The sequence below is a fragment of the Mercenaria mercenaria genome, chromosome 5 (assembly GCF_021730395.1).
Source record: "Mercenaria mercenaria strain notata chromosome 5, MADL_Memer_1, whole genome shotgun sequence".
NCBI lineage: Eukaryota > Metazoa > Mollusca > Bivalvia > Venerida > Veneridae > Mercenaria > Mercenaria mercenaria.
The window spans coordinates 96311147-96336638 of NC_069365.1; the positions used below are offsets into that span (position 1 = coordinate 96311147).

Consider the following 25492-nt stretch of genomic DNA (forward strand, 5'->3'; position numbering starts at 1 on the left):
AAAACGTATTTAACCTAGAGTCGTAAAAATTATAGAATTGTTGTATAGTTCTTTTTTATAATTAACTCAGTCAGACTATAGTTATTGTCCTTGACTTATTGAATAATACATATAAAGTGCTTATAAGTTTGTGTTGCATATATCTTAAAAATAGTTCACCTTTACACTTGAAACCAAGCATGTGATTTTGCGAAGCTCAGTCCGTTTTGGAGTAATGTCCCTAGTAATTCTCTAGGGGCAGTATATGACCTAGACTTATAAAACATGTCATCTAATTCACTGGACAAAATAAGATAAATTGATCTGTTTGCAAGTTCCATTTATCACATTTTGCATGACATAAGAGTTGTTGTATGACATCATGTGATAACATATATACAGTGCGAACTTAGTTACTTAGGTTAGTCGAGAATAACGTCAAAACCCACGCAGCACCTCACAGACGCTATCTGATTCACAAGAAGATACTGGTCTGTTTCATTAAATTTAGAATGTCTATTTAGTTCAAGAATAAAAGACTTTCATCCGATGACTTGTTGAATTAACAGGAAAACGGGAGGTGAAACACAACACATTTTAGTAATATATCGCCATATATACCGCAATTTTGTAAACTTAAATATTTATTTTTAGTAACATTCAAATATACAACACCAAAACGTATACAAATTGATAAAATGAGTAATATTATCATTTCAAGTTTTTTAATAGAGAGGTTTTAAAAAGGAGTGTAACAAACATTGGAAGATAACTGTGTTATCAATTTACTTGTCATGTATAATTTGGGAAGTATTTGGATAAAATAAAGGTAACAATTACGTTTGTTTATCAGCGTAAAATGCTATAATTATAAAAATCTATGATTTCTATAATTGAACGCAATGCGTGTGTGTCCTAATTACTTTTAAATTTAACTAAGTAGGTGCGAATTATGACTGACTGAGATTTAATGTCGGATTTTTAAAATAAAAAAGTAGAAAACCAAACAATAAAACAAGCGTTTATCTTATCATAGAAAAATGTCTAAAAACCGATTTATTTTAAGGGTAATTCGATATACAAAGTAACAATACACAACGGACATGCGTATGTAGCAGTGGACCCATTTAACCCTAGACACAGCTGGATGAATTTCATGTCTCCGCCTAACACTGCTTTTATGGGGAAGGATTTATCACTTACCAGAACATCACCCTCTTTAACGAAATCATTGATTTCGCGAAAAATAGGTTCACATGAAACCTTTAAATTCTCATATTTACAATTACTCAAATAAATACAAATGAACTTGTTTCAAAAATTAACTACTGGGAAAATATTAATAAAAAGCAGTAGAAAATATTTACTTTATCAAATAAGTCATGGTATACAGTAGATTTAGGATAATGTGACACTAATGTAGTGGAAAGGAATTACAAAGTTTATTCATAATAATTATCATGATTATTGTTATATATAAGGGGTTACAGCTTTTTCTTTTCTTAGCGCGTGCTATACCTGCTTGAGATTAGCCGTGCGTAAGTACTAAATCGCTGTCACATTATCCTAAACGGTAATTAATACAGACTATGTATCTAACAACACAACATTTGTACTTGATTAAAAAATGATAAAATATATTTATAGTGCATGCAAATCTCATCCATTAAACATGTTACAACTTTCAAAATGCGCGTAATAATAATTATGTATATTACATGATTGTTTTTGTAATTGTATTGGCTATAAATGTGTATTTGTCATTTTATGCCAAATAAAGTATATGTTATGTTATGTATATATATATATATATATATATATATATATATATATATATATATATATATATATATATAACAAATACAAAATTACAAAGTAGGCAAAAGGCATTTTACAAGAGCAAAATGTTATCAATGACATTTACATTCTTAATAAATTGGCGAAATAGATAAATTTGGCTAAATTTCTTATTATTACTCTGGATTTTTCCGACAAAAGATTTGTAATTTTTGAATATTTGGCCACGTATAATAATATCGTTTTAAATACTTGTTTCTGAGAGTGCTGTATTTGGGACATATGAGAAGAAAATGATACTCAGTCTCAATCATACCTGAATTACAATTATTACATATTCTTTGATTTCGAGGTTGATTTTGGTACCTTCCATGCTCTATAGACAAGTCATGTGATGAAGTTCGGAATTTTGTCAAGGCTATTCTAAATTTATTCTCTTTGATGAATTCCAGGTGTTTTTCAAAAGAAAACGAGTGTTTAAATAGACAATATGTACTAAAACGTCTTGAATTATTGATACATGAGTACCAGCTTTGGTAATATATATCAAGAATTCTTTGTTTTAATTGTTTATAATCTATTAACATATTATATTGGTTTTGCCATAGGTAAGATAATCCACATTCATCGATTATAACTTTTATCTGGTATGCCCAATTGCTTTTATTACACACGGAGTTGTTATCTACATCTATTTTAAGCATATTATACGTTTTAAATAGCAAAGATTGTCTATTCAATTTTAACCATTTTAACCAATATTTGACCATCAATAATTTTCTTCTAACAAATATAGGGGTTCTACCAAGTTCTCCATAGAGTGCATCTAAGTTAGTGGAACGTTTAACACATAATAGTTTTCTACAAAATTTAGAGTGTAGAGTTTCGATATCACGGCCCTCGTTGTATCCCCATACCTCGGCCCCATAGTTAAGGACTGGAACGACCAGTGAATCGAATAATTTTATCTAATTACTTATAGGCAAATCTAACTGGTTGTAAACCGTGAATAAATTATGAAGTGAAAAGGATGCATGTTGTGCTACTCTTTTTTGTGTTCGATTCCAGTTGCCATTTTTAAAGAGATGAACTCCTAGGTACTTGAATGATTCAACTACTTCAATTTTAGAGTTATAAATGAACAAATCATACTGCGTATGTCGCCCATTTTCAAATATCATTATTTTTGTTTTATTGACGTTTAGACGTAGTCCCCATGTATTACAATAAATTTCTAGATCATTCAACATGGAATGTAAAGATACTGGCTCATGAGAAAACAAAATCGCGTCGTCTGCAAATAGAAGTAAAAAAAAGTTGAAGTTCATCTATTTGAAGAATACCATTTATGTTGCTATTGATATTACATAGAATATCATTTAAGAAAAATAAACACAATAAACTACTGGCCGGATCTCATTGTTTAACGCCAATATTTGAATTGATAAACTCTGATTTAGAACTTCTATAACGCACATAAGATTTCACTATGTCGTACATAGATTTAACTGCTGTGATGAATTTTGAGCTGACTTTTTCCTTTAACAGTTTTTGCCATAAGTATGCTCTATTTATTCTATCAAACATTTTTTCCCAATCCAGGAATGCCACATACAGTTTCTTTTTACTAGCTAATGTTTTTTAAATAAGTGCATGTAGAATAAAAATACAGTCTACGGTGGACTTCTTCTTTTGAAAACCAAATTGGTTATCAATAAGCTTTCCATGTTTGTCGGCCCATTTCGTGAGTCGATTATCTAATAATTTTGAATAAATCTTCGGCAAAATATTGTTCAGTGTTATACCTCGATAATTTTTTGCTTCGTCCAAGTTACCTCCCTTGAAAATTGGTATTATGATTCCTTCTCCCCAATTTCTTGGAAATACACCGTCAGAGAAAATTTTATTGTATAACTTGATTAGAAATGGCGATATGATATCAAAAGAATGTTTGAACACTTCAGATATCAGGTGGTCAGTTCCAGGACTCCTAGAATTACTCTGGGCAAAAATTGCACATTTAAGTTCTGAATACGTAAATTCTGCGTCTAATTCTCCATTGTATAGATTTTCCGTTTCTAAGTAGGTTCTGTCTTCAGATTCATTAGTTTGTGACCCGTACAAGCCATTGAAATGATCATACATGTCATTTGCGTTAAGTTTCTCCGAATTCATACTGTTCTTTTTATACTGTGTTTTAACATTTTTCCAAAATGATTTTGAACTATTTTTGGCTAAATTTGCAATTCGTTCTCCTTCTTGTTTTCCGTAACGCCTTTTAAATTTACGTTTTATTTTTACATAGTTCCGTTTTTTATCTAAAAACCGCAGTCTATTTTCGATAGTTCTATCTCTAATAAATGTATTTCTAGCTATATTATAAGATTTTCTTGCTTCATAACACTCTCTATTAAACCACTGTTTTTTACCGTCACGTGCATTTTTTATCTGAGACATTGTATTTTGTTTACGTACTTTTCCGAACACACTGAATGCAGTATTTTGCATAAAATCAGTGAACGACTGAACCGTTTCATCAATACTACAATTGTACATACTATCTGTTATTTGCCGAAGCGTGTCATTTTTATCCGATAATCTGATTCGAAATGTATCAATCCGCGAATCAACCCACGCAATAAATAGTTCTTGTGAAGATGCGTCATCTGCACGTAAACATTCCGGCGGACATATACGCTTTATACAAATGTTTAATGCGCAATGATCGGAAAATTCGTTCAGTGGTAAAATTTCAAAATGTTTAATAATATCAAAGTCGCCGCAGTTCAAAAGAAAATAATCGACTACGCTCGCGCCGTTTCTGTTCATAAAGGTATACTCTCTTATATGAGCGTCAGTACATAAACGACCGTTTCCGATCATTAAATTTGTACTTTTACATAACTGGAGCAGACGTTTTCCATATGTGTCAAGCACGTGATCTTTGTTTACTCTCGGAATATTGTAAACATTATACTCTAATCCTACGTGATTATCTAAAAATCTATCATATGTAATGAAATCATGTTCATTTGAGGTTCTACTGTTTAAATCCCCATTTATAAATACTTTACCTAACAATTTATATTTTTCAATGCCAGATTCTATTATTTCAAACAAATCAATCTCGTTTTGATTAAATACTCTCGACTCATTGAGTGTAATATATGCATTACAAAAATAGACATCCGTGTCAAACTGAAAAAGACTTCTGTTAAGTTTAACCCACATTATGCCACACTGTTGTTTTTCAATAATATGAATTTTGCCTTTGAGGGCTTGTTTATAATAAATAGATATACACCCACTATATCTGCCTTTTTTGGCATGATGCGATTTGTTTTCATATAAATGATCACAACAATAACCTTGAATATCTAAATTATAACAAGTTTTGGGTGATATCCAAGTCTCTAACAATATGATGACGTCATGGTTAAAGATAATGTTTAAAAAATCGGTATCACCTAATTTTCTGACAAGCCCGTTAATGTTCCAAGACAGAATGTCTAATTGCTTTTCTTGACGTTTTTTTTTTTTTTTTTTGAATTTGTGGTAGGGTTGTAAATTTTACCATTAATGTATAGTTTTTCACCAATAAATTTCACTGTTTTTCCTTTCCTTTTTTCACTCTGGAGAACGGGGTACAATTCTCTGCGTGCATCTCGCCATTCCTTTGGCAGCTGAACATCAACTCCGTGACGTGTCTTTTTCAGTTCATCCTTGACATCGTATAATGCGATCCGAACCCTTTCCCGCTCATGAAAATAATGAAATTTCACAATAATTGGGCGTGGCTTTTTTGACTTTGACGCATCACCCATTCTGTGTACACGATCAAAGATCATGTGTCTTTAATAAATTGCTTAACGAGATGTTCACAACTTTTATATATCGGTCCTACCTCTCCATCTTCGCCCATTATCACTTCCGTTGCGCCAGATCTCATGCTAGATTCCACGGGCGGCTCCGGAATGCCGTAGAAAATCAAGTTCTCCTTCATAGAACGAAATTCCAAGTCCGAAATCTTACTACTCATATTAGCTTTTTCCTCTTCTAGTGAACGCATGTTGTTTTTCAAATTGGTACATGATTTTTCTAAATTCTTTACTTCCTCTATAATTGATTTAAGCTCATCTGTGTGTATTTCATACTGCCCATTCAAGAAAGTACTGGCTCTCTCGGCGTCAGTTACTCTTTTATCAATCACTTGGACTTTTGTTTCAAGTTCGCTCATTTTTAAGTTTATCGAGTTGACAGTTTTTTCTACAGACTCTATTCTGGCTACAGAAATTTTAATGCTTTTAATATCATCAATAATTGTTGTTGCCCAATTGGGCGGCTGAGAAGTCGGTGAAACAACTGGTGGTACGGCCGAGAACTGCGGTGTATATTGTACCGATTGCATAAATTGTCCTCCATATGGTTGTGGGCAGTTCATTGCCATATTGTTCATGTCAAATATAAAATATTTTGGAGAAGAAGGATGAAAACGTTTACTTTCACTACTCACTGTGTTACCACTGTCCGGTTGATCAATTATTCGGGTATAAGTAGCAGAACCAGTTTTGTCCGTGTAATCCGTATTGTGTACACTGTGTATAAATAAACTGGTTTGATAGTTCCTCCGACACAAAACATCAAATGTCATTATAAATTATTCCCGCATTATCATTATAACTTCTATAATTATCTACAATAATATAATATAAGATGCACACCTGCTTAATTGAATACTTACCGCTTCTTTTGCACAATATCTTTGTCGTTAAAGCAGATTAATTAAAAAAAAATAAAATAAAATTATAGATAGTTTACATACTCTAGCTTATTTTCTAATTATACATTAAGTCATGGAATTGTTATGTCTTTCCTTTCTTTCTTTCTTTTTTTCTTTTATATTGTTGCATGCAGTAAGAACTACCAATTAATAATAATACTCTGTTAACAAACAGCTCTTTCTGTATCATCGGCATCTTAACTTAGGACGAGTTCGTACGTTTCCGCGCGCGTTAAGAAATATCACGAACACGAGCAGATGAAGAATTTTTACAAAACTCATCAACTTTTAAACGTCCAGGGAAGCAAGAAGACATTAAAATAATTTCAAAACAAAAACATATATAAAACAAATATTGTCTGTAAAATACTTCACTAGGATAATAAATATTAACAAATGACGAATGAAGTGACTACAGAGGAAAGAATAAGATATGTATCACAGGGTTTTGTTTATTTTATTCAGTAACTGTATGCCGTAAAAGGAGATTGCTGGTGGTGTTTTTAAATCACCAATGGAAGCAATTATTCTTCATTTTAAATAAATAATTGTTATATCTTTGTAAAGAGAAAAGAATGACGAACACTTCAATAGGATAATAAATATTGTGCGTTCATTCTAATGAAAACATATTTGTTAAAAATTCCTTCTTTGTTTCTATTGGAAAATATCAACCAGATACAAAAAAAAAATCGATATCGCCCAGCCAGGTGTTATCAAGGGGGATAATTTTACCAATAAGACGGCAATTTTACCTAATTGTTGATCATGACAAAAAGATCCTATAGAATAATATTGTTCCGTCACCCTTAATTTGTCGATCTATTATATTGTTGTGTGTTCGCCCCGTCGACACGATAACATGACAAAACATTCTCTGTATTTGTCGTTCTTTTTATGTCGTCTTGTCGTGTCTTCTCCCCGCCAAATTGGCAACTCAACATAGCAGAAGTCAGTCACAAAATGAACCGCATATGATTGTAATTATTGAAAACTGTAAATGAATGTTTATTTAGGTGTAATATCGAAATACCTTTCACCGAGTGATCACTAGATGCTATGTATTTACGAATGGCGTAGTCGCGTATGAAAGTGCGAAGTGTAGTTCTGTGTGAAATATCAAATATATTTCACTCTAATATTTCAACATTTCGCTTAAGTTAAAATATCAAGAATAAATATATGTTTTAAATATATTTATCCCACGGCATGACAATAGAATACGTGCAGACTTTATTACGTACAGACTTTATTACGTACAGACTTTATTTTTGTAGTCAAAGATCATTGCCAATATAAAAATTTAATGTTTAATAAGCAAATAAGAACTCTTTCTCATAACTTAAAAACAATCGATAAAACCAGGATTTAAAAAATGGATTTAAGAAATAATTTATAGCAAAAGGGTGCTTTAACACTATTTATGCACGATGAGCGGCTATACGTTGGGCGTAAGAAATTATTTGAACGACGTATTACCACCCGAGTGTATAAATAGTGTTAAAGCACGCTTGTGCTATAATTTATTTCGATTCTAATATGCCCTTAATCTAAAACAGTAGATAAAATATAGAAGCGCTCTTTCTTGGTCGCAACAAAAATATTGATTCTAGCGTAAGCGTGTTCTAACAGGGGACAAGCACATTAGAATAAATGTTATTGACTGTGATGATTTTTCGTAATATTGCATGACGGCGATCGTACGCAATATATTTTTTTCTGTTTAGAACAATACAGATAATACTCCAACTACACAACATATCTTTTCATCAAATAAGTAATGTTCTCTCGTTTTTGAAATACAAGTACATACTGTCAGGAGAGCACCTGGATAATTTTGAACTGGTCACCAGATATGAGCAGCATAGCTACGAACCAAGCAGATATTGTGCGCGTGTGGGGTATGTGAGGGAGGGAGTCTATATCTCCTGGTGAATTGTGTTTTTGGGGCCTCCCCTTGAAAATGTTGAATCGTTCTCTTGCTATATTCCAGCGTCAATATATTTTGTTTGTCACATTTGTACTACAGATTTCAAAGATAATCATTTAAGTTCATAGTTTATCACCCCTCACGCTTACCTTGTAGGGATCGTGACAGTGTCTGTATTTACAGCTGGAGCAGCCCCGAATATTTTGAGGAATATAACCATTTTTCATATAGAGGCCTATGTAAATTTACCCTGGAAAGTGTGTGCTTCAGTAGCTCGATCGCTCTGGCACAATACTAGTATTCATTAATAATTTCATCTAAGATTTTAAAATGATTGATATATATATATTTTGCAAATGTCTGCTTGAATTACTTCGATACAACGATACATAACAAAATGAAATATGCCATGAAAATGGTGAAAAGTCAGAGTTCTGTGAATTTCTCTTTACAATACACTCCACGATCAAACAACTTTAAATCAACAGTAACAGTAGATGTATAGCTATCTTTCAAAATATTTGCGTCACTGAAACACTGTTTCATTCTATGATATATTTTATTGTACAACTCCCAAGACCGCGCAGGCATATTGTGTATCACAAAAGGAACCTAATAATGCGTCTGTTAGGGTAACTGCATCTAAAAAACTATTACCTAGTCCCAACTGCTACACATGTGTATAAATCGCATATTCGAACTATGTGCAAAGTTGTTATTATCATCAATTTATTTATGTATTTATTTGTTTATTGATTATATCCTTTAATATTTGAAGATTGCATACTAGGCAATACTTGCACATTAAGGATATACTAGTTTTTTGTTGTTGTTATCGTTGTTGAAATCTTCGTCAATGTTTAATTTAATACATGACTTCTGCATCCGCATTTTGACATGTTTTTATCAAATGCATCTATCCACACATTGCAAATATTTCAAGTTTTCTCATGCGAAACGTAACTGGTTTCTAGTTAACGTAAACAACATCTAATATTTATGGTGGCTGATTTCTGCCATTTCGTGTGTTCGTGTCGGCGAGGCGAAATGTCGAAGTAACGAAAACAAGAAAGGTCGAAATAATGCATATTTTTTCGTGTCGGCGGGTCGAAATGTTGAAGACACGAAAACACGAAAGGTCGTAAACAGCTTACTTGTCGTGTGTTCGCCTTTCGACATTCGAGGCGAATACACGAAGTAACGAAACATTGAAGGCGAAATAACGAAATTTTAGAGACGAACACGAACTTTTGTATTAATCACTTTTCGTGTCGACGTGTATCAAAACTTCGTGTTGTCGCCCTTCTTTTGTCGTGTCTTCGTGTATTCGCCTCGAAAGTCAAAAGGCGAACACACGAGAAATAAGTAGTTTTCGACCTTTCGACCTTTCGTTACTTCGACCCGCCGACACGAACACACGACAAATGTGCAATTTCGTCCTTTCGTGTATTCGCCTTCTGGTAAGCATGCGCATAACAATTACACATATGCTGCTGAAATGAATATGCTATCTAAATAATGTGTTTACCATTTATAACATAATATTTGTCCTTAAAGCAGCATGCCTCCAGATTTGGCTAAAAAGTAGTCTTTCTTTCAAATTGAAGTTTGGTCATATTATGAACATTAGAATATGAATTTTTGTTTCTAAAATATTTTAAAAGTTCCAAATCAAGAAAAAAAGATGACAGCGTCGGGAATCGAACCCCGGACCGCCGCGGCAATAAAGACATTTTCTCGTTTTGTAACCAATAGCGCTATAGCTGAAGTAGTGAATAATGACTTCAAAATATAGATATTTATAATCGAGACAGTTTAAGCGTTTCGATTTTCATCGTAAAAAGCAGTAAATCAGCCAATTCTAATGTGTGTCCGTAATATAAAGTTTGTCAGTAATTAAGTTTTAAAGTCTTCTTAAGAAATATAGCATTTATTTCAAGATATCTAAAAAAATATATATATTTTTTTGTTATTGAACGATCTTGAGGCATGCCGCTTTAAACGAAAGCTAATGATTTATATTCCATAAAAGATCTCATTGTGTAGATATTTTATCACTAATATTAAATTTACATGCAGGCTACATACATTAAGCTTCTGTCAGTCTTACGGGGCATATCATTACGCCAACCTGAACTTTGAGTGCTATCTAGATAATGTGTTTTACCATTTATACATTTTTTTCTCAGTTTATGATAGAAAATGTTTCATATGCAATAAAACATGTCGCTCATCAAGTATTTCAGTTGGTATAAAATTCATATATGAGCCGCGCCATGAGAAAACCAACATTGTGCATTTGCGACCAGCATGGATCCAGACCGGTCAGGATTCATGCTGTTCGCTTTCAAAGCCTATTGCAATTAGAGAAACCGTTAGCGAACAGCATGGATCCTGATCACAATGCGCGGATGCGCAGGCTAGTCTGGATCCATGCTGGTCGCAAACGCACTATGTTGGTTTTCTCATGGAGCGGCTCATATACATTACGCCCCAGTTTGCGCCATTATTATAGCGTATTAAGGCAGACCCTACACGATATATTTGTCGTGTGTTTGTGTCGGCTGGTCAAAGTAACGAAAGGTCGAAAACAGCTCAGTTTTTGTGTGTTCGCCTTTCGTCTTCCGAGGCGAATACACGAAGTAACGAAATATTGAAGGCGAAATTATAATATAAACGAAGTTTTAATACCCGCCGATACGAAAAGTGATTAATACAAAAGTTCGTGTGTCCGCCTCTGAAATTTCGTTATTTCGCCTTCAATGTTTCGTTACTTCGTGTATTCGCCTCGAATGTCGAAAGGCGAACACACGACAAATAAGCATTATTTCGACCTTTCGTGTTTTCTTTACTTGGACTATTCGCCTCGCCGACACGAACACACGAAATGGCAGAAATCAGCCACCATAAATATTGGCAAACGTAAATCCAAACTGCGTAAATTGCTAAATAGTATTTTGGTATCCAGATTTGGATAAAGATTGATAGATTTAATTGCAACCATTAACAAGGGGATCATTGTGACCCTGGATCGCTCACTTGAGTAATATGAGCTACATGTTTCAAATGTAAAACTGATGCTAAAATATTAAGAACGTAGGTCAATAGGTCACATTCATGGTCATGGAAAGTCAGTGTTAACTGTATATGTCATCCAAATTTCAAGGCTGTATCTTAAAAAAACAAGAAAATAGGTCAGTAGGTCAAGGTCAGTCAAGTGACCCCTAATTACTTGGGTTTATGTAATTATAATCAAACAGTCTATGAAATATGATCAGATAATTTTTGAAGTAATTTTTCCTATATAACTCAAATACAAGTGAACCCCGGGTCGGGGCCTCTTTTCACCCTAGAGGCATAATTTGAACAATATTGTTAGAGTACCACTAGGCAATGCTACATACCAAATACCAAAGGCCTAGGCCTTGAACTTTCAGACAAGAAGATTTTTAAAGTTATTTTCCTATGTAAGTCTATGTAAAACTTGTGACTCACAGGGCAGGGTATTTTTTTCACTCCAGGGGCGTACTTTTAACACTTTGGCAGAAGATCACTGGGCAATGCTACATACCAAATATCAAAGGTCTAGGCCTTGCACTTTTAGACAAGAAGATTTTTATTTTTTTTCCTTTATAAGTTTATGTAAAACTTTGGACACCCAGGGCAGAGCCTCTTTTCACCCCAGGGGCATACTTTGAACATTTTTGGTAGAGGACCAAGAGGCAATGCAACATACCAAATAACAAAAGCCTAGGTGTTGTGGTTTCAGACAAGAAGATTTTTAATTTTTTTCCTATATAAGTCTATGTAAAACTTGGGACACCCGGGACGGAGCCTCATTTCACCCCAGGCGCATAATTTGAACAATCTTCATAGAGGACCATTAGTTGATGCCATGTGCTTAATATCAAGGCTCTATACCTTGCGGTTTTGGACAAAAAAAAAATTATTTAAGTTTTCCTTTCGTTTGCCATAGCAACCTGAGTTCTATGTGGACTTCAGTTCTTTGAATAATTTTGAAACGGGGCTACCCAAGGATCATTCCTGTGAAGTTTGGTGTAATTCTGCCTAGTGGTTTTGAAGAAGAAGATTAATTTAGAAATTGTTGACGGACGGACAAAAGACGACGCACGATGGACGACGGACAGAGAGCGGTCACAAAAGCTCACCATGCCTTTGGCTCAAGTGAGCTAAAATGTATTCAATATCAAGCCAAGAGTGTTATATTTAGCGTAACTTTTATCTTACTTGAGGCATTGTCTGATCATTTTATTCTCCTGCTGCTCTCTTGATTTACCAATAAAACGCATGTCATTTGAAACTTGAACAGCAGAGTGAGACGGGTGTCCTGTTTTTGTGCAAACAAATTTTCCGACATGCCTAAATTGAGTACATCGAGGTTCAATGGTCATACGTAGTGTTAAGTTGGTATGTTTGTAGAGTCGTTGCCGTAGAAACTTGAATGCACAATAGATTATTTGGGTATAACGACGCACCGACACAAATTTTGGTCATATGGGAAATTTCTAGCTTTGATGCTGGGGGAAGACCCCAGGTATCCCTCCGTGCATTATTTCATCACGGGGGGCTACCCAGATAGAACCATCGACCTTCCAGAAGCCAGCTGGATGGCTTCCTCACATGATATCCACAATAGAATCTTTTTTTGTGACAGAGTATCGCAACTTGGAGTTTGTGACGAAATGATTCCCCTGAAGTGGTGCTCTAGATCTAAAACATCCAATTACTGGTAGTATACATATATATTAAATAGAAATCATTGGCTAGACTTTTTGTACTAGTAATAAATAATTATACTGTGTTTATCTATACCTGCATTTCGTCTTATTTTAAGCATATTGCATAGTACTGTTAATTGTATGTTTACATAAACTATACATATGTATTGTTCTTATTTTCAAATGTGAAGTTCGGATCTAGTGTACCTTTGAAATATGGTCTGTAGCTCGTATCCGCTCCTTTGTTTGAAACCCCGCACGAGGTGTTCATGGCTAAGGGAGGCACCGGGGGTCTTTCTCCCAATATTAAACACTGTTTAAAGCTTGATTATCATAGTTCTTTTGAGACAGAAACACGAACTTGTAAAATACTGCAAGCTTACTTTAATTGATCATATTATACTAAACTTTCTGAACGTTTCAGGGTTTACCCGCATATTTTCCATGGCATTAATACACTTGCTTTACTTTCTTTGTTCGAATGTGTTTACTTAAGTTTGCCACTTTGGCCATTTTGGTTCTTGTGAGACATATCTATGCGAAGTTTCTTCTGTAGAAACCAAGGGATGTCCAATATATATATGTGTAATCAAGATCATATGACATGGTTGTGAAAACCTTTACAAGTTTAATTAAAAAATTACAATATTTTAAATAATTAATATAATATTATCGACACCAGTTGTTATGTCCGTACTCACTATTCGAGGTTTGTTCACTTTTGCGCTATTGGGTACAAATAATATTGATTCCACTAATGAAAATTGATGATCATGAGAACTGCATACTGCAAATATGATAATGTCAGTAAGACCAGCCTTCATCTGTAAAACTGCTTGTTTATGCATTATATGATTTAGAAAGAAGAAAACTGAGCCGCGTCAAGCTAAAAAGGTCCTTAACGTAATTGATGTTGTTTTGTGTAAATGACGTCAAAGTTATATGAAATTTCTATTTCATGTAAAGAATATCATGTACTTATCAAGTATGCAAAAATGTAGAAATGGCATCAAATTACTATAAGGTCCCCTTTGCTTGATGCGGCTCAAATATAAATAAATGTATCAATCGAAGGTGTTGCCATTGGCCCTTCCTGGACAGTGCCAAATGTGTTCCTTTATCCGTTCGTTTTGTCCTCAATGTCAGTTTGTGTACTTGTGAGTGCGTGCATGCGTGCGTGCGTGTTTCTATTTGTGGCAGGTCTATTCGGCGATCTGTGTCTCTGACTGTGTTTGCTGTATTCTATGCTTCCAGGAAATCTACACCTTCCCTTTATGTTTTTCTATATTCACGATTATTAAAAGAAACACAGATCAGTCTAATATTTCAAAAACGAATTTGATAATCTCATTAAGATGATATTGTTCAAATGAAGAACTTTAAATAGCCACCTAACCTCCTCAGGCTTTACATTTTATTGCACTTTTAGAATTTTAAGCCTTTTCATTTTCACGATGCCGAATTTGAATTGTACGCACAGGCGTATAGGCGTATGCCGAGGTACGCCCATGACCGTAATTTGTATAATAGTCTGCTTTCCTGTTCCGTTCTATTTTCATTCTCACATTGACTTGTGTGACAGGATGGACGTTCCCGGAACAATAACTACCAGAACAACTTAACACCCATTACAATATTTACAAGTTTATTTACAGAAAATGATTATTTACAATGAATGAAGGAAAGAAAATAAATCTTATTATAAGAAAAGAATAAACAGAAAAAAAAATTCTGAGCTTAGTATCTCTTTCTAGAAGATGTACAGTTCTAAACATTGCAGTTCATTTCTACCATGGCATATCACAGGTGTTTCCTTTTTCGTCAAACTTAAAGTAGCACAAAAAAGTATCTTCAAACAAAGTCCCTCTAAACCGTGAAAAACGTTGACTCCTTTTTGGCTCCCTATGTTGGTAGGTGTTTGTATCCCTGAGCTGTCTCAGTGGTCTACAAAAATCATCGTCTTTGCGGTTAAGGCACAACCATGGGACGAAAGCTCTGCGCTGGGAAAATCACATCCAGGCGAGTGAAGATAAATTAACCTCGGGTATTGTACTTCCGGATCGTGACATCATCACCAGGTAAAACTCGTCTGGTGGAAGATGCTAAAATATATAACATATGGTAAGCACCATAGCAAAATCAAATAAGGGCATAAAACTGCTCCTTTGGGTACACCATACCTCCGTATGCTCCCATAAATAATACGTGCTATTTATACAAAATATGAGTGCTACTAAGTTCATACGTCACGTGATTAAAATACGTCACTTAGTACTTCCATTATTTCTCAAATTAATTACTTACTAGTCTGATGTTAAAGTACAGAGAAGATATTAACACAATGCAATGCAAATTAAACGTTATACAATAGCTGGTATGAATGTAATATCAACTACCATACAACAAAACGAACATTGTATTTATATGCTATAGATTGGCATACAATAATTTCAAATTACAATTACATATTAAATAAACGTAACTATACTTGCCAACATATACATTTATATATTACAATACAATGCAGTACCGGCGTTCAATAATTTACAATAAAATGTTTGACATTTACGTTTTATGAAAAAGAGTACTTTACAATTATCATGTTACACAAATTTCAGTACAAATCGTACAGCTTATGCTAACGAAACATTTTAGATTCCTCTTTCGAAATAATTTACAAAAGTCTGAAACATTCAATATATTAGCCTGACATACCGAAACTAGGTAATTTCCTGCCGAAATGTAAACGTTTTTACAAAATTCTGTAGAACGAACAAAAATTTACTAAATAAAAATCGTTATTCAAAAATTATACAAAAATCTAGCAAATAAATTTCTTACTTCGATCGAGCAAAATTTTTACCAAGAAAAAAAATCGAAGTGACATTTCGTCTCAAGACTGTCAGAAATGGTGTGCCCTAAAGATATCTAGTCCAGTCTATTTGTAGGGTTATATCCCGCCAAATATTAGATTTCACGGAACTCACGGCATATGCGTGAACTCAGACTATTTACATTTTCACGGGAATCACGATATAGCCGGGAAATCCGACTACTTTTGCGCGGCTATGAATTTGACAATTTAAGGCCCGTTATAGTGGTTTTGGGGATAAAAACATAAATTACTGACGTTTAGAAAATATCAACTTTCTTATTACTGAACCAAATTTAATAAAATTTACATGGAAATTTAAGTTATGAAATACAGAAAAACATGAGAGGTATTTTATGCGTAAAATCTGTCATTTACCTCGATAACTCAAAAATTTACAAAAAGATGATGCAATTCCTGCATTTAAACTACAGATGCATTGAGGCCCGTATGTCAGTTTGTGACAATTTGACAGTACCAATACTGTACATTGGGTTCCGATAGTTAGATTTCCCTATGAATATAGTTATTAGGCAAATTAATTGACATTCAAATGACAGGCTAAATAAGGGGTTATTATGTGTTTTTCTTGTATTGCAACATCTCATTTTAAACCATGTAAAACATATTGTATAAAACATAGTTAGTTTTATATGTTTTTCAAGACAATTAATGACTTCAAGCTAAAGCATTCCATCATCCTAATTCTTTCTTGATAACAAAAGAAAATGGAATGTGTACTCAATATATTATTGTATTTATTATTGCTAGTGTATATCATATTTAATAATAGTTATTTATTTTAATTTGATTCAGATTTCAAGTTCTAGAATAAGTCTATATACCGCTTTCTTGAAAAAGAGCACTTGTATCGTATGATAGATTGACCTTTGTACGGTTTGAACCAATGACCTTTGTATTGATCTGGCAACACCTTTACCACTAGACTGCCTCTCAAACTGAACTTACTACAGACCACATGAACAGGATGAGGACAGTTTAACAGAATTTAGAAAATCTTTAGACAAGGTCACTAAACTCAAAGGCAAAATTTGGATTGTCAGAGACTTCAATTTCCCAAAACTGTCCTGGGACCCCGAGGGCACGCCAACTCTGAAACCTGGCTGCTCTCGCAATAGAATTTATAAAGAATTTCTCTCTGTCATAAATGATTTCTCCCTCCAACAAAATGGTTAGTCTTCCTACAAGGTTGAACAACACTTTAGATCTCTTCCTCACCTCAAACCCAACTCTGGTTAAGCATGTAAACACTATGGTGGGAATTTCTGATCATGATATAGTACAAGTGCACTCAGATGTTAAGCCAAGGTTCAATAAAATGATACCCCGCCTAGTTCACTTATATAGAAAAGCAGACTGGTCAAAATTTCAGCAGTTCGTAAAGTTTAAATCCCCTTCTTTGTTTAAAGGTTATAACACACGGTCAGTTGAAGACCTATGGTCAGAATTCAAAGAGGAACTATCTGAAGGTATGAATCTATTCATTCCAACCAGAGAATAGGCTCAAGACCCCAACTACTATGGATTACCCAAAGTATTAAACGTCGGATTAGAAAACGAAATTAGATGTTCCAAAAGGTCAAAAATATCACTAATCCAAAGGTCAAACAACATCACTTAGCTCTTTCAAAGGTCCCTTGACACGGGCACTATCCCAGCTGAAAGGTTCAAGGCCAATGTCACTCCTCTGTTTAATAAGGGCGACAAAAACAATCCTGCAAAGAACTATTTTCCTAATTTGTATTCTTTGTAAGTTACTAGAACACATCATAGCTTCTAATATTACCAAGCATTTCCAGGTTTACAATATCCTCTATGACCTACAGCATGGGTTCAGAGAGAAAAGGACATGCGAAACTCAGTTACTGGAACCTGTAGAAGATCTATCTCGAAACTTAATTCAAGGCCACCAGATGGACTTAATCCTTCTGGACATCTCTAAAGCATTTGACAAGGTTAACCATCTGAAACTTCTACACAAACTTCATCACCATGGTGTTCAGGGCACCACGTTGCAATGGGTCAAGTCTTTCTTGATTGACATGCGCCAATCCGTCATTGTGAATGGTGAAACATCAGATGAAGTTCCAGTAACGTCCGGAGTCCCACAGGGCTCCGTCCTAGGCCCCCCTTCTGTTCTTACACTACGTAAATGACCTGCCTGAAAATCTGATTTCACAGGTTCGTTTATTCGCCGATGACACTGCTGTCTATTTAACTGTAAATAGTACTGCCCAAGAAAACACCCTCCAGCAAGACTTGAATAGGTTACAGTTATGGGAAAGTAAGTGGGACATGGAGTTTAACCCCTCAAAATGCAGTTATGAACATAACAAGGTAAAAAAAAAACCTTCCAAATCAAAGTATACACTCCACGGCCAAGTCTTGGAAACAGTTCCTGATGCAAAGTATCTCGGGGTCACTATATTCTCAGATCTTAATTGGAATAAACACATCAATTTAGTCACGTCCAAAGTTACCCGAATACTTAACTTCATTAAGCGAAATATCCCATGCAAAAACCCAAAAGTTCGGGAAGTAGCTTATAAAGCTCTAGTCAGGCCACAGCTTGAATATGCTAGCAGAATCTGGAACCCTTATGCCCAACATAATTTCCACCAAATCGAAATGATTCAGCGGAGGGCAGCGCGATGGGTTAATGATCACTACTCCCCTTACAGCAGTGTCACAAACATGCTAAGTCAGCTGAGATGGCGTACCCTTGAAAATGGGAGATCTGATTCACGCCTCCTTATGTTCTACAAAATAGTGAATGGTTTGGTTGCTGTACCACTTCCTCCCTATGTCAGCTCCCCATCCCGTCTATCAAGACATATGCATCCCCACTCCTATACCCAGATCCTCACTCCCTGTAATTACTATAAGTACTCTTTTGTTTCCAGCCACCATAGTGCTTTGGAATTCACTTCCAGTACAACATGTGCAAGCCCCCACCCTGAACCAGTTTAAGCAGGGTGTGACCAAACTTTTTGGTACGTGGCATTCCCTGTTTGATATTTGTTGGGGTTTTTTTTGCATACAATGCTGAACATGATAGACCTGTTTTTAAACTGCTTTTATCTGTAAATCCTTCTTGTTTTTAACACTATCAACTGTATTCATATTTGCAATACACATCGTGTATTACTTTTATTCTCCTTTCCATTCTACTTTTAAATTTCTTGTACAGGCGCGCAGCTGCACGTAATACTCATAAAGAGGAGTGATACAGTATAAATAGATAGCTAGCTGGAAAGATTGGCTGGTAAAGCGATGAGGTTACATTACTCTTGTACGAATTTTATTACCTGTTGTATTTGGTAATGTGTGTATGGGTTTAGCGTCTTATTTTAAATTTTTCAGTCGTATAAATGACAGTATCTTCTTGTAGCAGTGAGAGTCATGCCCAACTTTATAGTGCTGCCTTAGTAGAATATAACGCCATAAACAAGGGACATACCCCACCCAGTCACATTATACTGACACGGGGCTTACCAGTCAAAGTACTATCCTCTGAAGGAACATGTAAAGCTTTTGAGACAACCCTCGGGTAAATTTTCATTTAAGAAATTCTACCTGACAGAACCATAATATTTATAACATATATATTTGGAATTGTTCAGAAGAAGTAGAAAATAATTTCTATTAAGGTCATCTTGTTCGGTGATATGTATATTGTATTTCGACTGTCCACGCTCTACTTTGAAGAAAATATCAAACTTCTTTTTCAAATATTTGTTTCTCTAAGTTTGTTTTTGTTGTTTGTCTAACATACTTATCTGGGTACTCCGGGAAAATGAAAAAAAAGTAACTTTAGAATTTTTTTTTGTCATTTTGACAGCAAGCTATTACGTTCTCTACTTACACTGTCATTTTCCAAATTTTGCATTTTTTTTAAATGAACATGGTTTGTCACATTTTCAACTCCCGGAGTACCTGGAGAAATATGTTAGATACACAATAGTCATTAAAGTAATAACAAAATACTTTTGAAAACGAAGCTTGATATCTTCTACAAAACAGAACATGAACAGTCGAAGAACATGTGATACAGGACAAAATGTATTGTTTAATAGAGAATTACCTATTTTGAAAGGTTCTTCATCATCAGCTTGAGTAATTGCCTCCCTCCGAATGAAGTATATTCGCAATTGGATAAAACTGTATAACACATGCGCAGCGGGCAGGACTGACTTCTTCCAAATAAAAATTCCTCTATATACAGTAGGATAAAAATTGATAAAAACATCTCTAAGAGACTAGTAGTTGTGCTGGTTGGCCAGAACCAGTTGGAAACCTTCCACAGTTGTCTGGACAACAGCAGTTTGAGGCAAATTGTTCCATAGGATGATGGTGACTGGGAAGAAGCTGTTCTGATAGATGTTTGTTCTTGCACGAATTTAGTAGTAACGCTGATTATAGCCTCTGGTGGTCTTGTCCCCATGAAGTGATGGGTCGGGAGTTATGATCTTGTAGTTGTAGTCCTTGAGGAGGTGCGTCGATCTTGTAGGATGTCCCACCTCAGTTCAAAGAGCATGTTGGCAACGCTACTAGTTCGGTCGTAGTTATTCTTCACAAATCTAGCATCTCTCCGTTGGACCATCTCAAGTTGGTTGATTTGACTTTCGGAGTGAGGGGACCAGACTGATTAGGCATGCTCCAAAGTTGGACTGACATAGGTGTTGAACGCATTGGACTTGACACTCAGGGGACTAGAACGGATATTTCTCTTGATAAAGGACATGGTGGAATTTGCCTTTTTAGTGATGTTATCAATGTGCTTTTTCCAGGAGAGGTCATTTGATATGACAACACCAAGGTATTTTGCGTTGTTTGTTGTTTTCAGTTGAATGCCGTGAATGCTGTAGGGGGCGATTTCAGGGTGTCTCGTTGTGGTTATGTGTACAACTTCGCATTTGTCAGGATTGAATGCCATCTGCCAATCATGCTCCCATGATGCAAGGTTGTCAAGGTATATTTGCAGCTGGCGGGTATCCTTCCTTGGTGTTGACGATCCTGTTTAGAAGGCAGTCACCCGCAAACAATTGAGCTGTGGACTTAACTTTGGACGGAAGAGGGTGAAGAACACTGCCCTTGGGAACACCGGAAGTGACGGAGGAGGTAGCTGAACTGGAGCCCGCAAGGACAACCTTAGGGGTTCTTGATGACAAAAAGTCTTCGATCCATGAGTAGATGTTTCCGCGGACACCGGAGTGATCTAGTTTCTGTAATAGAAGCGAGTTTGAAACTTTGTCGAAGGCTTTGGAGAAATCAAGTAGTACGGCGTCAATCTGATGGTTGTTGTCTATGCCTTTGGCGAGATTACTGATGGTGGTGATAAGTTGGGTGTCAAAGGAACGCTTTATGCGGAAACCATGTTGGCTGTCCGTGAGGATATGGTGTATGTCAAAATGGTACATGATGTTGCTGTGAATGATGTGTTCAAGAACTTCTACTTATATTCCTATGGTAAACCAAGGCCTATGAGGCGTAAAAGCTTAATCAAAAATTCCCACGAGGGAAGGTTTCAAAAGGTTTAACAAGAACATTAATGCTGAGCGCCACGTGAGGAAGCTGCTAGTACCATTTTCACGTCTCAGTGTTGTTATATTTTCTGGTCTTTCGGGATCATTGATTTCAACTCATTTCGATTTGAAGACTGAATACTGCTTAAGCCGGTGCTAGGGGGCGTGGGCAGTGTTGCATTTTCCATTACTGCTCATGAACAGACTCAATCAAACCGAGTCTGCAATTTTCACTGTTTGCCTTGTTCTCGGTGCTTCCGAGGGATCTACTTTCCAGATTTTATTTGGTATGACACGGCTAGGTATCGAGCCCACGACTTATCGCACTCAAGGCGGATGCCCTACCGAAGGACTATAACATTGGTAAAGACTTGAACATGTAGCAGTCACAACCGATGGATATCCAGCGTGTACATCATCATAAATAAGTTTTTTTTTATCAAAATGATTGCTGCAAATGAAAATATTCAAAGCTATTTCATTCATGCATGCTACAACCTCCAACCATTTGTATGATACACATTTGTAATGTAATCGACCTTGCGGTAAATCAGATATTGAGTCTCAGTGTCGGTATGCAAATAATCTATACATAGGCATATTGTGGTTTTTCTTTATTTTCATCCAATATTTCAATGCTGTCCTTTTCAGGATAACAGATAATGGAAAAAGACCAAGTTCTCCAAAAAATAGCCAAACTTGGGGTTTGATTACGCACACCCCAGACATACTGTCAAAATCTTAAATGTATTTTATCGATTTCTTTAAAGTCGTATATTCCCCAAATACCAGCAGAATATGTGCAACCATTGTATAAAAAGTGATAATCTCGTTCTATCATCTAGAATAATTCTACTAAATAGAGACAGCAAATTGCTCTTGGTCGGAGAGATTCTTTACAGCGTTTTTCATATTACCAGTGTATGTAAAGTTTACACCAAGATAGCAAAAATATCTACAATTTCTAAATTCTTACTATTAACATACCATTCAAATGGATGATTTTGTTTTCGTTTTTCAAAAATGCAGACTTGCATTAATTTTAAGGCCACATTGAATAGAATATTGATAAATACAATCTAGCTGTGCTATTTGCTGTGAATGAAACGATGCCATCTGCAAAGATTAACATAAACATTGATAACTGATTTAAATCATTCTCTGTTAATCTATACCAATACTTATATCGTTTAAAAATAGGCATTTTTTATCATTACCTGGATATTATTAGCTTGATATTTTGTTTAGCTCGATGGGATTTTCAGTCCCGCTATCTTGCCTGTACTGTTTCTACACCTGTTTTCGTCGATATCACAGCTTGTCATTTGTTTTAGTTTTATTCAGTTTTTATTTGTTAACGCTGCGCTGCGTAGTTAAGGCCGTTTCAAGCCAAAACTAATCAATCGTAGACCCGGCGAGATTTGAATTTTGAGACCTGATATCAAATACAGGTCGATGCCTGGATATGTTCGAAATTGTAATAGATGTATTGTGTGTAAAAGGGGGCCTTAATTCAAGGCACAGGTGTTATTTTAGAACATGTCTGGGTACTTGTGGAGTTGTTTTAATTTTGTTTTTGTAATGTTTCTGCTATTATTTTCCAATTAACTTAATTTACTAAATTAATAAAGGTTAAATACATGAAATAATGCCAAATGTATAAAGTTGTGTTTTAGTATTTTTGTTAATAGAATCATCTATAAAGAGACCCGCGGTCCCCTCCTGTCTTACACTTTTCGTTATCAAAATGATTACTCAACAAGGAACATTATTGCTGCATTGCCAATGTTTACATGTAAAATTTAAAACAAGTTTTATGTATGTACCAATGTATAAAGATGTTTTATTTATCAATAAAAGTAAGATCGTATTTACGTTTATATTATTTTTTTCCCCTTTCAAACCCTCTACAAGTAGCATGCGATGTAAAGACAATATAGACGTCCAATGTAGCCGGATATCGTTACGTCGAACTTAGGATACGTCGATGCAATTTTTGCAGTCTCTTGAATATCGAGCTAACGGTATTTTCTAATGGTAACAAATGAGATGAAAAAGCAGCACACTTGGATCCCTCGAGTAACTGTCTATTATTACATCTTATCATATTTTAGGCTTAATAAATGTTGAACAGTTATCTTAAATTAGAAACCAACAAATATATTAAAACACACAACTAATCTTTGTTGGCCTATACTCTTGTCATTGTAAGAGGAAACGACAGCTGGTGACCGTAACGTATATATTGCGGCAATGTCAAACTATCGTGTTTTTTTTTGTTTGTTTGAAGTTCTTCAAAGAGAAACTCGGGCAAATCGCCAAACGGAGATCTTTGATCTTCTTAACTGGTAGTAGTATTCTGTATATATTCATTAGCGACTGATGTGGGGATAGTAAAAAACCATTATAACAACGTAAGAATTTTATTTTCTTCTATTTTAGGTGCAATGAAGTTGTGGCAGTTTAAAATACTTGGAATTGCTGTACTGTCATTCGGTGGTCTTCTGTTTGTTTTCAATGGAACTGGTAAAATATTTACAAGAATTGGAAGCTGCAAGGAAGCTCTTAATGCTTATCAATTTCAAGAAGCGAATGGAAATTCATTGAAAGAATTAATGAAAACGTGTCTCGAAGACGGAGTTGACTTGAATGGCAATATTGATTACATATATTTGAAACGAAATTTGATAAATTTTAGTTGTCCACAGTCATGGAAATATTTGAGTGCTCCAAAACCACTTGTAGCTTTAGCTAGCTACCCAGGATCAGGGAATACTTGGACAAGAGAACTTATAGAGACAGCGACAGGTAAATATCATTTATACGCGTTTGAAGAAGGTTTATAAGCAATATATCAATACTGTAGGACACCGGAATACACTTGAAAAGTTTTGTTGTGGCAGTGTAAATCTAGTCGGGCAATATCATAAATCAACTACATTAGTATTAATATAGAACTTTAATTTCTCATATAAACATGTTATGTGCTTAGTTACTGTATGTATGAGAAGGTGTTTAAATGTAAGGATTTATTCTAACCAGATGTTTATCCACCCTCATGCATATAGATAATTAATCATAAACTGACCTTTATTTATTGTTTTAGACTAGAAACTGTTTAAAGTTTTGAGTCTTATAAAATGAGCCGCGCCATGAGAAAACCAAAATAGTGCGTTTGCGACCAGCATGGATCCAGACCAGCCTGTGCATCCACGCAGTCTCGTTAGAATCCATGCTGTTCGCTAACAGTTTCTCTAATTGCAATAGGCTTTGAAAGTGAACAGCATGGATCCTGACCAGACTGCATGTTGGTCGCAAAGCCACTATGTTTGTTTTCTCATGGCGCGGCTCAAAGTTACTTCTTCTTCTCTTCTTCAAAATAAAGGCAAAGTCTATACACTATCCTTATATTTTTGTTGTCGCCGACTGACCCAGCGTATTAAGAAACGAATGAAATGTAATTGTTGACATAATCGGGAAATGGCTCTTAACTTCAATTACATCGGCACTTATCTCATTACCTCAGGTTTGAACTTGAAATATTTAGTTGCTTGTTTAAGATTCAGCAGTATATCACAACACAACAGAAATTATAAGTAAACGAACAACATCTTGACAAACAACTTATCTGTCCAATGCAAGTTTTACTGTTCTGTCCATAGAGTTGGATACTTAAAAATCTAAAGGAATTGTCCCCCTTTAAAGACGTGACATTTGTAAAGAAATAAATGTAAACGGTTGTCAAAAACGATGTTTTACCTAGTTATGTTAAGTTTAAATAGTGGTACATTGTTGCAAACGAACACTTGTAACAGCTTTTCAAAAATGGTGAGTTTTTAAAGGCGCTGA

General features: G+C 35.0%; 1 protein-coding gene across 3 annotated transcripts in view; it reads left to right on the forward strand.

The window, feature by feature from the left end:
* Window positions 1-654: 654 nt before the first annotated feature.
* The window catches only part of LOC123558006 (WSCD family member GA21586-like), a 61562-nt gene continuing 36724 nt past the window's right edge, over window positions 655-25492 (forward strand). Inside the window, exons 1-2 of one of the 3 annotated variants that reach the window (XR_008371140.1) lie at window positions 655-808; window positions 24086-24451. Coding sequence is in view for 1 of the 3 variants with exons in the window: in XM_045349866.2 (XP_045205801.2) it covers window positions 24091-24451 (361 nt within the window). In the remaining 2 variants the exon portion in view is untranslated. Of the gene's footprint in view, window positions 809-23924; window positions 24452-25492 lie in introns of those variants that run through there. The other 2 variants (XM_045349866.2, XR_008371139.1) reach the window with 2 other exon arrangements.